This window comes from Trachemys scripta, chromosome 2 (assembly GCF_013100865.1).
Source record: "Trachemys scripta elegans isolate TJP31775 chromosome 2, CAS_Tse_1.0, whole genome shotgun sequence".
In the NCBI taxonomy this organism is placed as follows: domain Eukaryota; kingdom Metazoa; phylum Chordata; order Testudines; family Emydidae; genus Trachemys; species Trachemys scripta.
This window is the reverse complement of record NC_048299.1, coordinates 39,430,538-39,445,753: the sequence shown is the minus strand read 5'-3', so window position 1 is coordinate 39,445,753 and position 15,216 is coordinate 39,430,538. Positions and strand designations below refer to the sequence as shown.

At 44.5% G+C, this 15,216-nt stretch overlaps 1 protein-coding gene across 2 annotated transcripts in view; it reads right to left on the bottom strand.

The window, feature by feature from the left end:
- The window catches only part of RSU1 (Ras suppressor protein 1), a 187,738-nt gene that overhangs the window by 109,006 nt on the left and 63,516 nt on the right, over window positions 1-15,216 (bottom strand). For both annotated transcript variants that reach the window (XM_034760354.1, XM_034760355.1), the window contains 3 exons: window positions 8,429-8,547; window positions 6,002-6,084; window positions 5,630-5,744 (listed from right to left, as the gene is read on the bottom strand). In XM_034760354.1, the coding sequence (XP_034616245.1) occupies window positions 5,630-5,744; window positions 6,002-6,084; window positions 8,429-8,547 (317 nt within the window). The remainder of the gene's footprint in view (window positions 1-5,629; window positions 5,745-6,001; window positions 6,085-8,428; window positions 8,548-15,216) is intronic.

Sequence of the window (15,216 nt, the reverse complement as noted above, 5' to 3'; positions counted from 1 at the left end):
GAGGGGTCCTGCCAAGGCTGACTCCCTTGTCCCTGAGGCTGCCGAGGTTTGAATCGCTTACGTGCCAGGCCTGGGACATACAGCCCCAGCATTTTCAGGGTAGTACTTAGCAACTTTGCTTCACGGGGTATAGGGCCCTGGGCAATTGCCCTGCTTGCTACCACCTAACGCTGGCCCTGGCTTTTATATGCGAAGAACAGTTGTGGCACAGGTGGGCTGTGGAGTTTTTATAGCATGTTATGGGGGGGAGGGGGGAACGCAAAGAAAAAAGTTGAGAATTCTTGATATAAAACATTGTGGCGGTGATGTCCACCAGGACTTGAACCACTTTGCCTTGTAAATGGGATCGAAAAACCTGACAGGCCAGGCGAACCGCCCTGAGCTCCTGACATTTATGTGGAGGGAGTGGTCGACCCCCAACCAGCACCCTTGTGTACTGAGCTTGCCCAGGTGGGGTCCCCAGCCCAGGCCCAAGGTGTCCTACACCAGAGTTAGCAACAGGGATGGGGCTGCAACGGGGACTCCCTGCAACACCGATGTGGGGTCCAACCATCACGCCAGTGATGGCCAGATGTGGTCCGTCACCCTGACTACCAGGTTAGGTCATGCTTGTTGGGGATGCAGACCGACACCAACCATGCCTGCAGCGGCCAGAGGTAATGCACCACATAAGTACAGGCAACCATGTGGCCTAACCACCTTAGGCAAGTGTAGGCGGTGGCTCCTTACATGGGAGATTACATCCAATGTGGCTCAGAAACAAGCCTCCGGAAGGAATGCCCTCGCCCATAAGTAATCAAGGTATGCCTCGAACTCTTCCATTGCACTGGTATGAGGGTCGATTTCTTTTTGTCCACTTACAGGCCCAGGTCGTGGCATATAGAATGCACCAGATCGAGGCTGCTCTTCACTTGATCCCGCAATCTGTCTTTGATGAGCCAATCGTCAAGATAAGGATAGACCTGGACACCCTCCTCCCCCCCCCGCCCCGACGCCTCAGATAAGTGGCTACTGGGGCCATACATTTTGTATATACACTCACAGGTCTGAGGAGAGGCCAAAGGGAAGCACCATGGACTGGAAATGGCGCTGGCCCACCATAAAATGGAGGAATTGTCTGTGTCCTTGGAAAATAAAGATATGGAAATAAGCATCTTTCAAGTCGAGAGCAGCGTACCAGTTTCCTGGATCCACGGAGGGGATGATGGATGCCAGTGAAACCATGTGAAACTTCAACTTCTTGAGGTACTTGTTGAGTGGTTCAGGTCCAGAATGAGTCTTAGGCCCCCTTTTGCTTTTGGAATCAGGAAATAGCGAGAGTAGAAACCTTCCCCCCATCATTTCTTGAGGGACCTCCTCCAGCACCCACAGTTGTAGGAGGTTGTCTACCTCCTGAATGAGAAGTTGCTCATGAAAAGGGTCCCTGAAGAGGGGCAGGGAAGAGAGGAGACGGGGGGGCCAAAAACTGAAGGGTGTAGCCCCATGACAATCTCTAGCTCCCAGTGGGCCGAGGTGACTCTCGACCAGGCCAAAGGGTAGGGATGGAGACAATTGAGGAAAAAAGATGGGGCAGATCTGGGGAGGTGACTGGGGAGCGGGTCTTGAGTGTGCACCCAAAACACCTGCTTCTGTCCCAGTGGTGTTTCGCTGGGCCAGGTTGTACAGGTGAACAGGAGGAGGAAGGGTGGCGGCGACTAAAACCAGTGTCCCTTCTCCTCGTAGAGCCCTACAGAGGCTGCCAAGACCTTGGCGGTGGGGGCAGCCGGAATTGCTTCCTTGCTGATTGAGGCGTAAGCATCCTCAGGGAGAAGAGGGTGGTCTGAGTGTCCTTCAGACCGTGCAGCCTCATGTCTGTCTGTTCCAAAAGCAGCCCAACTCCATCCAACGGGAGATCTTGTATCGAGGACTGCATCTCTTGGGATAGGCCCGAGGTCTGATGCCAGGAACTGAGCCTCATGACCATCCTGGCCGCAGAATCGACCTCATCCCAGGCCATCTGGAGGGAGCACAGAGCCGCTGCAGTACCCTCCTCAACAAGGGTCCTGAACTCTTTGGCCACCTCCTAGGGCATGGAGTCCTTAAACTTGTGGAGGGAGTCCCACAGTTAAAGTTATATTGCCCCAAAGAGCCTGGTGGTTCATGACTCAGAATTGGGAGATTGGCTGTGGAATAAATTTTCTTCCTGAAAAGGTCCAGTCTCTTGACCTCCTTATTTTTGAGGGTGGAACTAGCATGCCCTTGCTTGTCCTTTTCGTTGGCCGCCGACACAACCAATGACCCCGGGAGGCAGGTGGGTGTATAAGTACTCAACCCTGTGGTTGAGACAAAATACTTTTTCTCTGCCAGCTTGGAAATGGGCGGGATGGAGGACGGTGTTTGTCAGAGGGCTTTGGCAATGTTCAGGACCCCTTCGTGCACCAGGAGTGCGACTCGTGCGGGGGTGGATGCAGAGAGTACATTGAACAAAGTGTCTGATTGGTCCGCCATCTCTTCTGACTCTTGGCCTAAGTTAGTGGTCACCCTTCAAAGCAGGGGTCAGTGCTCCTTAAAGTGATCCAGTGGGCTAGCAAGGGAGGGCTCTGCCACCACCTTGTCTGGAGTGGAGGAGAATGACCCAGGGCATCATCCCCTGCAGGGGAAGAGGGTCTTGGGGTGGGCACCTGTTCTTCCATCTCAGCACTCGACAACACTTCATGCACCGAGCCTGGTGCTCCCTGTGCTGATTGGAACTTATCTGACATGGCGACCGATGATTGGTGAGACGGGGGCATCAGCATAACCAGCACACCTCTGGCTTTCCAGTAAGGCCATTGAACTGGCCACTGGTCCTGCTGCCTGATCAGCATCGCTGAGGTGGATGCAACCTCAGGATCCCAGCCACAACGGTGCTGTCTCAGCGAGGGGCTGAACTCGCTCTCCATGCTGGAGAAATCCGCCTCCGGTGACCAGGGTGGGACCATTGACACCTGAGTCCTGTGGTTAACAGTCGCCGTGAGTGATCGGTACCTCGAATAGTCAGACCGGTGCTGGGAGTAGGGGGAACAGCGCCGTGTTGAGGAGCGTCCCTGAGGTCTCGGTGATGGTGCTCGTCGGCGCAAAGATGACTGGTGCCGACTGTATGACAACTGGCACTTCCCTCTGGGCGAGACTCTGCATGAGGGTGGAGACCGGAAGTGCTGTACCGGTGATCTGTGGCAGCGAACCAGTGATCTGGACTGATGCAGACACCAGGGCGTGGCAACAAAGGGCTCTGCTTCGGCTCCGTAGACTGGCGACGCTCACTCGCCTTCTGGGAGGCCTTCACAGCTAGCTTACCCTCATAGGGAGCCTTCGCCGGGTCCATCGCTGCATGTGGTGCCAGCGAAAGTGGGAGAGTCCTTTGCTCTCTGGGCACCAGGAGCTGAGAAGGCATTGACTGTGCCATCAGCCTGGGTCCCCTACTGCTCCCCGGAGTCGGTGGAGGATCCCTTGGGGGGGGGGGGGGAGGTAAGAGGTCCCCTCGGGGACATGACCCCTTGCGGCTCCGGCATGGGCAGGCAGCCTGAGCAGCGTCCTTTACCCTATGCACCTTGGTCCGATTTGCTCATTGCCAGGTCCCTCTTCTTGGGCACCGGCAAAGGTGATTGGTGCCGGGTAGAGCCCAGTGCCGGAGATGCGCTATGCACGGAGGCCGAAGTGCCGAGCATTGTGTCCGACTGGGCCGGCTCTGAGGCTGGGCGAAGAGCAGCCTCCAGGAGGAGGGCCCTCAAATTAATGTCACGTTCTTTCTGTGTCCTAGCACCAAAGTTCTTACAAATGCAACAGTTTTCTTTAATGTGGGATTTCCCAGGCACTTCGGATAACTACCATGTGGGTCACTAACAGGCATAAGCCTATTACAGTCAGCACAGGGTTTAAAACCCAGTAACAGGGCATGCCCTGCCTGGGGCAAAGTCCACGCTGGGATCCTAAACTGACTAAGTACAGTACTTAATAGCTACTTACTAACTAATCTGCAATAAAAAAAAAAAAACAGACTATTTACAGCTGGAACACGAAGTTCAAAGAGTAAAGAAAATGCTCACCACCTGCGAAGCAAGGGGGAGAGGTGCTCCGACCAACCACCACAGGCGGTAAGAAGGAACTGAGAGGGCTTAGGGCCGGCAGCGCCTGATATAACGACATATGAGCGCGGCACTCAACGGGGCACCACAGCAGACCCTATGGATACCGCTAAGGCAAAAGTCTCTGACAACTACGCATGTGGGTGTGCACACACCTAGAATGGACTCGACATGAGCAAGCACTCGAAGATGACGACCAGACACTTTTCCTATGACTTTAGGACAAAGCTTAGTGACGCGTGTAAACTAAGAATTGTGAATTTAGAAAAGTATTTTTTTTATTTATTTATTTATATATATATATATATATATATATATATATATATATATACATATATATATATATATATATATATATATATATACACACACACACACACACACACACACACAGAGCGCGAGAATGTGTACACATACACCTCTACCCCGATATAACATGAATTTGGATATAACGTGGTAAAGCAGTGCTCCGGGGGGGCGGGGCTGCGCACTCCGGCGGATCAAAGCAAGTTCGATATAACGCGGTTTCACCTATAAGGCGGTACGATTTTTTGGCTCCCGAGGACAGTGTTATATCGGGGTAGAGGAGTACGAGTGTAAGTGAGTGAGTAGCAATTAGTTGATTGGAGTTGGTAGAGACAAGGACACCGTTCAAAAGGCAGAGCAACCAATAACTGATCCTGCTGCATATTTACACTAACAGACATTTTTCAAGGGTATCATAAAACACACTAACCCAAATGGAGATTTTGAGAAAATGAGCACAACTCCACTGAAGTCAATGCACATAACGCAAAATGCACTAGTGCAATGCAAATGTGCTACACACTCAGAGGTTTAGTTTCTAATGAAGACCCTTACCTTTTGGTTAAAGAAAATTAAGTTACTAGTGATAATGGCAGAAATCACAAATCCATAGTTCATCTGCTGGTTCAATTGTTTTGAGGGAAAGTTGTCAGATCAGCAAAAACAATATTACGACATCAACATATAGATGTTAACAAAAAAAAAAAAAAAAAAAAAAAAAAAAAACCAACTAACTTAGCTTCATCTTACTTTTGTTGACCAAACTTCCATTTCTACAGAAACAGGCTCAAGAAAGCCACTTCTATCGAAGCACTGAGGATTCAAAATTTCTTTTTTGCTGACTGTAGCAATGATTTCAACACAATTAGCTCCAGACAATTAAAATATGTTTTTAAAAGAAATTATGTACAAAGCAGAATGCGGTATGCAAATTTTGCAATCTGACGGACTAATACACAGGTCATATATAATATGGGAACAAGTAATGCAGCCAAATGTGCAACATGACAAACACAAGCCCTTCCTCTCCCAAATACACACAAACGCAACAGAGAAAGTGAGTGTGTGTATCTGAGGGAATAAACAGATAATAGTAGCAATGATAACCTCAGCAAAGACTATTTCTTGGAGATCAACGGATGGTTTAGGTTATCAACAGGAAGTGCATTGTGTCATAATCATTATTACTCAAAACAACAAAGGACCATCTACAATCTTACCTAGTTCTGGGGGCAGCACTGTAAGACGGTTTCCCTGGATATGAAGTTCCTTAAGTTGAGTGAGTTCACCAATTTCTTTAGGCAGTGATATCAGGTCATTGTCCCTAAGGCTCAGCTAAAAGAAAATATAAAGTCAGAACAATTTTCAGTTAAAATAAAGCAGCCTAAAAGAGAACACTTACTCTCTGCCCACCCGTCGCCCCCCCACACTCAATTCTTCCAATTTATTTACAAAATAAACAAGAAACAGTACCAGGTGTAGTGGTTATTCCTGAAAAACAAACCCTACTACTTCTCAAATTGACTAGATTCTACTGCTACAAGGGCTGTGAAAGTGAATTGATTTTCCAAGAATTTAGATAAATTACTTACTATCTGCAACTTTGTGAGCTTCCCAATATCTGGCGGCAGGATTTCAAAATCGTTGTCACTTAGATAGAGTGCACGCAGGGTGGCTGCAAATTAAACAGCAATATATAAACAGGGTGGCATATAGCCCAACCATTTGAGGTTGGATCAATAAGAGAGTCAGCTTTGATTAATAACCCTGACTTGGTGAAAAGCCTTTGACATACTCAGGGCTCACAATAATAACAAGCAGGTCAAACTTAGATTTACTGCCTTATTGTATTGTTGGTGTGTTCAGGAAAACATCTATATCCAAAAGGACTGACACAATTAACAATTTCTACAATAGACTGTGGCAGGTTCTGGCACATAGTTTCAATACTCAGCTGTCAGAAGGAGCAATTACTCTATTACATCTGATTCCTAGTTATTACCCAATTTGCATTAAAAAAGCTGTGTTTTGGAATGAATTTACACCTATATTTAACTACATGCAGTGCTGTGGAAAGATCTTAAAACAGGATAGTAGAACACAAACAACTGAGTTCAAATCAAATCATTTATATTTTCATAGGTTGTCTCTCTCTCTCTCTCTCTCTGCAGTAGAAGACAGAATGATAAAGTTTAAAAACGAAAAAGAAAAACCCAATACATCCATTTAGCTTATTACTATTTGCACAGCACTGTGGCTGTGCATGGTACTTTTCAGGGAAATTAAACCAAAAGAAAACAACAGTGAATGCTGGGAGGACGACTATGACTTCCCATCCCTTCGGAGAGCAGTTGGATGTCTGTTTTGCAGGTTTCTCGTTAGTTGCATTGTAGTCATCATCATTTTTAACTTTTTGATAATTTAAAATTTTCCTTCTATTGGATCATGATCAGTAGGTCCTTCTCAGCAAGCAGCATGGCCTCCTCTAACCTCTTTGCCACTTTTTCTGCTTAGGCTGTGATTGCACTTCCAATAAAAACATTGTTAAAAAGAATATTAAGGTTGCAAAGTCAAACACTCAAAAGTTAGAAAACACCAGAATAAAGATTGCCTGTGTAACTGTAATTGAGCCTCTGTATGCCTGCATTAAAGATACAGTCTTTAACTACATGATCACATACTACTTCTTCTACCCTGCCTCATTCAGTGCACACGAAGGATGGAGCTCTGGGAACGAATCAGGGTTGTGTAGTGAAAGAAGCTCCTGTCTGTAGGAGCCTTGCCTCACTCGATGCAGAAGTTGGAAGGTGTCTAGTGAATGAGGTAAGGGATTGCAGAAAGAGAAAAAAGATCTTTTTAAGGAAGTTGAATGCTTTCCTTGGGAACTAGATTCTATTCTGGCCTCCACCATAGAGTTCCTATCTGTTGCTGCGCAAGTCACATAAACCAAAGTGTTCACAGCTGGCCACTAATTCGGTGTTCCTCATTTTCTGGGTGCTCTACAGATACTTAGGGCCAGATTTGCAGAAAGGCCAAGTGTTCACAACTGTAACTGAAGTCAAGGGGGTGGGGGGGAGGGGCACTGTGCTTGGACTATACAAGGTGCTGTAAAAATGCTAGGGACTCTGAAAAATCAGACCTTATATGTCTCAAGTCAGGAACCCAAAATCAGCAGACACTTTGGACTGTTTTTGCCTTAGTTTCTCCGTGCCTCAGATCCACAGCTATAAAATGGAGAGAATACCACGTCCCTACCTCAGAAGAGTGTTCTAAAGCTAAATTCATTAATGTTTGATTAAACACTCACAGCATGATGAGAGCACCATAGAAATGCCCTGGAGAAAATCAACAGTACTGTATTCAATGCAGTTTGGATGGTGTGCAGTAAATAAGGTCGGGGGCCACACACTGAATGAGGATAAAAAGTAATATTGAATTCACTTAAAAGGCGAGGATCATATGGAAAAAACAATATGTGGTAACATAATTAAAGACTATCATAATAGATATGCACAAAAAAGGCTCAATTAAAGCTGCAAAAGCAATCAGCATTCTGAGATTTCATGACTTCTGAGCGTTTGACTTTGAAACCTTAACATGCTTTTAACATATATATAAACACTAGACACACACATTTCTGGAAACCTGGTTGTGGTTACTTTCAGATTGTCAACACGCCTCAAGGTGACATTCTTTATTGTCCCATGAGACTTGTTAGCGTCTATTAAATTTTAGCTAAGTATGTGGATCAAGAAAATATTACCCTCAAGAAAGCTAATATGCCATTACTAACCAAGTCCTTGCATGCCCAATAGTGTCAGGTGACTGTATATCAATGGTACGTATTGCTGAGCTATGTAGAAATATTCAAGAGGACCAAGGAAGAAAAACATATATCTAAAAAATTCTATTGGAGTTTGGTCTCTATCAAATAAATTTCACTGGCAGAAAGCAAAGCACCATTTCAGGAAGATTTATAGATTTTTTTTTTTTTTTTTTTTTTTTTTAAAGTTTCTTACTCAGATAGAAGAAGTTTCCAGACAGGGAATTTTCATTTAAGTTGTTATAAGTCAAGTCAAGAACCTCCAGAGCTGGTAAAGATCCAAATCCTCTAGGCAAGGTATTTAACCTGTTCATGCTGTTGGTGGTGGAAAAACAAGACAGACAGAACATATGTTTATATTCATTTTGCCAGTTAATCATAAGCAAAACGGATGACGGCATTAAGAGCTTTCCAAAAAAGAGGAGGCCACACTAATTTCTAGGTCAACCCTTTTAGGGCATAGTGCCAAAGCCCCCAACTCCCACTGGTTAATGGGATGGGAGCTGAGGGTGCTCAGCACCTCATAGGATTGAGGCCCACAGACCATTATTCCCCAAATTCCCATGACTTTTCTTTTTGTTCCTATCTCTTACCCTACACCCCTTCCTTAATTTCATCCTATCATTTTCCCTAATAAAGTTAGTTTCTTCTCACAACCAGTTCATCTTTGATTGCACTGAAGTATAATTACTCAGGTCATAAGGGTTGCATATTCATTGAGTCACCTAATTATCAGGTCAAGGCACCGTACCTTAAGCTGTACAGTCCAGCTAGAGCAATAAACTAAAGGCAGAGACCTACAATTAATCCAAGGAGCAGATCCAGAACCTATTGATCTAAGATGGCCATAGAGCCACTGAAGAAGGCGGAACAAGCAGACTTTACCACTCTTCAGTAATAGAGATGCTTTGGGGTTGGTGGGGTGGGGTGGATACATTCAACACAATGCAGCAAGGAATGACCATGAACAGGGGATTGAAAAGGGTTATGTGTGGATGAGAATTTCAAACAGAACTAGTTATACATTGGGCGGTGTCAGGGAAGTCCTAAAAGGAGGTGGGAGAGAAAGACACTGAATTTTCAGTCAACAAGATCTTCCAACCAGCTCTCATTACAGTAGTGGAAAATGACAATGTCATTGTCTTATTTTCTCACACACACACACATAAAATACATTATAAGAACATCATTAAGGTTGAAAATTCAAGCACTCAAAAGCTAGGAAATGCCACAACTAAAGTTGTCTGTGCAATAGTCTTTAATTACACGATCAGTTAATTACACACTACTTTTTTCCACGTGATCACATACTACTTTTTCCACTCATTCCTCATTCAGTGCCCAGTTAATAATCAGCTATTCAATATTTTGTTTTCTCCTCATTGGTCAATGTGTGGCCCCAGGCCTTATTTACTGCATGTTATTCAAACACTGCTCTGAAGACAGAATTCTTCATTTCCTTTTCTACAAAGCTCATCATTATAATACCTGAGTGCTTCACAAACATTAATGAATTTATTTTCATAACACCGCTGGGAGATGAGTGGGTATTACCCCATTCTACAGAAAGGGAGCTGAGGCACAGAGAGAATAAGATCAAAGATATCCGTTAATTTGGATGCCCAATTTGAGACAACTAGAATCTAAGTTTTCAAAGTACTTAGCATTATATAGCACTTAATATGTTCAAAGCACAGCTTCCATGGAGTTTAATTGTCTGAAATACTGAGCACTCACAGCTGTAATCTGACACCAGGGTCTTAAAGTTTGACACCCAAAAATGAGGAACGGATGCGGAGAAAAGTTTGATCAAGTGATTTCCAAGCATCATATAGGAACTCTGTGGCAGAGAAAGGAACAGAATTGAATTTTTCAGAATAGTATTCAACTTCCTTAACCATCAGACCATCCTTTCTCTTCCTGCAACACCCTACCTCATTCACTATACACCTTATGACTTCTACAACAACCTCCTTCACTAGAGAACCCCGATTCATCCCCAAAGAAGATCCACCCTGTGCACTGAATCAGGGGAGGTCCTGTGGAAAAAACAGTATGTGATCATAAAATTAAAGACCATCTTAATGCATACACATGAGGGTGTTTATTAAGGTTGCCAAGTCAAGCATTAAAAAAAATATTAGGAAATGCAAGATTTAAGGTTGCCTGTGCAACCTTAAATCTTGCATTTCCTAATATTTTTTAATGCTTGACTTGGCAACCTTAATAATGTTCTTTTAACATAGGAAATAGAACACACAAAAAGCAAACTGAAAAAAATTCCAGTATGCGGCATCACACTGACATTCTCATGGGTCATTAGCTGGGTTAGAATCTTTAGATCTACCAAACAGACCTCAGGCACTTGATCTAACAGTACCAGCATTATTTTCCCCTGCTCTCAATCCCAATCTATTTCCTTCTCTTTCTCCCTGGTCCAACTCTTATCCCCTCTGCATCTGAGGCAGTCTGCTTCCTCCTCCATGCTGATTGGGCATTAGAAGAGTGTCACTGAGAGCAGAGGAGAGACAGACTTCCTGGCTCTGCGTTCTGGAGAATGTGTAGAGATGGCTTGTCTGCAGTCTGGTCACATCCAGGAGCTGTAGGGCTGCAGCATACCCAATGTGCATGGAACCTTAAGAGATTGTAGCTGCTAAGCTCTATGAAGTAACTATGGAACATGAAAAAAGTCAGATTTTTCAAAACATTTTTAATTTGGCCAAATGTGGGTGGATTTTCACAGGAAAAGACAAAAGCACATTTGACACAAAGGCCATTCCCTGCCTAATTTCAACTTCCAGCATCGGGTCACTAGAGGTTTTCAAAAGAAAGGATTGCCAGATTTTAACATTAGGGAAAAATACATTTTCGCCAACCTCATTCTCAGAAGTGGCTAGACTGTTTTGGCCAACACCCACCCTGAAAATGTCATAGTTAAATTATGGCAAAGATAAGCAACTGAAAACAGGGTCTAATAGGAAGTGTTACACAACCTTAAGAATAGACAATGCTAACTGCCCTGCTTCAAAAATAAAAAAAATGAGAAGTATCAGTGCTGGACAGCTAACCAAAAGAACCAAGGCCAGGAGGGTCTGGAATTAAAAAAAAAAAAAAAAAGGAGGTGACTGTTTAATGTAACAGATCAAGGAGAAAACTCCAAGTATGAGGTTAGGGTTTGAGAGTATTTGTTACAGAAGGAGATAAAGCTGCTCTCACATCTAAATGAAACAAAGCAACTTGGAGTAGAGTGGAGATCGGTTCATGCCATGTGGTATCAAACTGGGGCTACTCAAATCCTCAGGGTCAGTGTGAGTTTGTGTAAAATGGCATATTTGTAGGCTTATTTGACTCAACTATACAAAAAACTGTATTAAACGATGTAGCTCAAGCTAAAGTTATTTGTATGAGACTTTTTTAAGAATTAGGACTGAAATTTTAGATGTTCCGTTGAAGAATGTGGTGAAATCTCCTGATGAGCAGCAGACCCATCAAAAGTTGCCTTGCAGTGCATGCAAAGTGAGTTCCCCTCCACAGAAATGACACCCAATACATGATCTACTAAGACTCAGTAACCCTGTCAAGATCCCTGGAAGAAGTCACAGCTAGACTTGCTTCAAGACCCTCTACCCCCGCATCAGCAGCAATCAAGTTCTTCAAACATCAATGATTTTTTTTCTTAGAGCACTCCTGTTAGGTAGGTAAGCACTGTCATCTCATTTTATAGATAAACAATTGCCGGCAGCATTTCAGCTGAGCACTTATTTTGTTTCTGGAGATTATTTCAGTTCGTGATCAAAGCCCACAGAGAACAAGAGTAGGCGTATCAGCCTTGTAGTTGGTACTTGGAAACACATAGCATGCAACCTAGCAGGTACACCAGTCAACATACCAGAGCTGTTTGTATTTCCCCTCTCGCTTTGAAAAGTCTTTTCTTTTCTGTTGGCATCCAGTTGCACAGCTGTATTAAGGTGCACATGGATAAAGAAGCAGCTCTATGCTCAAGTTACTTACACATGTGTTCTGATGCACGTACGAACTGATCAGAGTTCTGTTTTATTCCTTTGAATAAAGCAGAGTGTGTGTGTGTGTGTGTGTGTGTGTGTGTGTGGAGGGGGGGAATACAGCATGTTTGTGAACTTAGCAGAGTAGGCCCCATTTGGAACGCTATTCAAGGACACAGGCAGCAATGAATCCAATACACATGATTAGCTGGCTAGCTAGTTTACAGTTCTCTATTTCAGTATTATAATTCACTCACATTATGTGAGAGAATGCTGGTGTAGCACCAGAATTCCTGTGTGACCACGGGCAAATCACTTATGTTCCAATTCTACAAAGATTTACATGCTTAATTTTAAACACAAGAACAGATTGACCCACTGGCACTACACAAGTACTTAAAGTTACGCTCCAGTAGAACTCTCTGCAGAATCAAGGCCTTGATCTCACTGTACCTCACTTCCGCATCTATGAAATGAGAATAATATATCCTCTCTCCCACCCTTTGTCTTGTTTACTTCAACTAAGTTCTTTGCAACAGGGACAGTGGTGTACTATAATTAGGGCTCTGCATCTGCCACGGAGGTTGCAGAAGTCACGGATTCTGTGACTTTCTGTGATCTCTGACTTCTCCAGTGGCCACTGTGGCTGTCCCCAGGCCGCCCAAGCAGCCAGTGGCTCTGGGCAGCTGGCCCTGGGGACCACCCGAGCAGCAGTCCCAGGGGCGGCAGGAGCAGCGGCTGGCCCTGGGGCTTCCCATCCACCCTAAGATTCAAACAGGGTTATTTATGGTATAAGTCATGGACAAGTCACAGGCTGTGATTTTGTGTTTCTTGCCTATGACCTGTCCATGACTTTTACTAAAAATACCCATGATTAAATCATCGTCTTAACTATAAGTAGTGACACCACATTGCTAAGAGAATGCCCTCTAGATGCTACTGTAATTCTACTAGTTAGGAGCAGGGAAGAGTATCCTTTGCTGTAGCTGTGGGAGGCTGCTGTAATACAGGTGTATTGCTATTTCTGATCTAAAAATTTATAGAAATCGCTAGCCCATCAAAACATCTGCCCAGTTCTGAGGGAGCATTACAGCTCCTTCACAACCACTACTGCCTGCTGCTGTGCCCTCCCCACCTCACTAGCACCACTGATGGCAGCCTCTCCCACAAACAAGTACTGTTTCTCCCTGCCTCTTTCCAGACCCTGGCAACACAAGACTGAGGGTTTCAGACACCCTCTGTCCTGCAGGAGGGGGCCCATCCAAGCACACTGGAACACATGCTTTCAGCTGGTGATCTCAGGTGGTGATTATCTTCTTAGACACCCTTTTATCCAGCACAAATCCAAGTACCAGGCTGGATGCCAGGTGCATGCCTGGGCCCTATTGCTCAAGTTGTATGGGGGGGAAGGGGTAAACTTACCACTCTAGCTCAACAGTTACTCATTCTTACCCCTCTTGCCCCCTCCCCTCCCAAAAATAGTTTCTTCCTGCTCAAGACTTCAAGATGTAGGCATCAGAGGAACACCGTACGCTCACATCTTGAATACTGTGTTCAGATGTGTTGCCCCATCTCAAAAAAAAAAAAAATTGGAATTGGAAAAAAGTTCAGAAAAGGGCAACAAAAAGGATTAAGGGAATAGAACAGCTTATGTAGGAGAAGAGATTAATAAGACTGGGACTTTTCAGCTTGGAAAAGAGACAACTAAGGGGACATGATTGAGGTCTATAAAATTATGACTAGTGTAGAGAAAGTAGATAAGGAAGTGTTGTTTACTACTTCTTGTAACAAAAACTAGGGTCATCAAATGAAATTAATAGGCAGCAGGTTTAAAACAAATAAGGAAATATTTCTTCACACAACGCACAGTCTACCTGTGGAACTCCTTGCCAGAGGATGTTGTGAAGGCCAAGATCATAACAGTGTTCAAAAAAGAACTAGATAAATTCATGGAGGATAGGTCCATCAATGGCTATTAGCTAGGATGGGCAGGAATGGTGTCCCTAGCCTCTGTTTGCCAGAAGCTGGGAATGAGCAACAGGGGATGGATCACCTGATTACCTATTCTGTTCATTCCCTCTGGGGCACCTGGCACTGGCCACTGTCAGAAGACAGAATACTGGGCTAGATGGAACTTTGGTCTGTCCTGTAGGGCTATTCTTATGTATGTTCTCTGCCTTCACTGCCATTCCACATAGATGTTGAAAAGTGGCCAGTGGCTGATGTTTTTTATGCAATGAATATAGCCTTGTGCAGCCAAATATTTATAAACAAACAGCAAGCAGAGGCAGTGGATATACAAAGTTAATTTGCCAATTTTATTCCAATGTGTGAGTGAACGTTTTTGGCTGTGCGTGTGGCCCACAAGTGACAGTTAACCTGACGTGGCCAGGCTCTGAAGATCACCAAAAAAAAAAAAAAAAAAAAAAAAAAACAACAAAACACAACACACCCATCCCTAAGAAAAAGCGAGAAAATAGCAACACAAGGACCACCAGGATGTTGTGTCACTGGTTGAGATTTTTTTTTTTTTTTTTTTTAAAGCACTCAGAAGAAAAGCAGGTGGGAAAATATATAGAAGGCCTCAGAAGAATGAAAGTTGACCTGGGAAGCTGGAGTACTTTACCCAAAGTGATCTGAGTATTTGAAGGAGAGGTGTAGCGTATTAATTGTTCAGCTGCCCTATGGGCTGCTACAAAAAGGTTTAGCTATAAAGGAATAAATCACATTCCCAAGGTAGGGTTGTCTTTTGATGTGTGTCTTTTTTTTTACATCTCTCTCAGCAGCAGCCATTAAGGGCCTGATCCAACTCCTGAGATCAAAACCTTTCCGGGGTGGAGCGGGCCCGCTCCTGAAAAAGGCTAGGCTGATTGGGGAAGCAGCCACAGCTGGGGCCATGACCCAATCAGGCCACAGCTGGCCCTACAAAAGGGCTGTGAGGCAGCAGCTCAGGAAGTCTCTCTCTAGTTGCAGAGAGAGACGG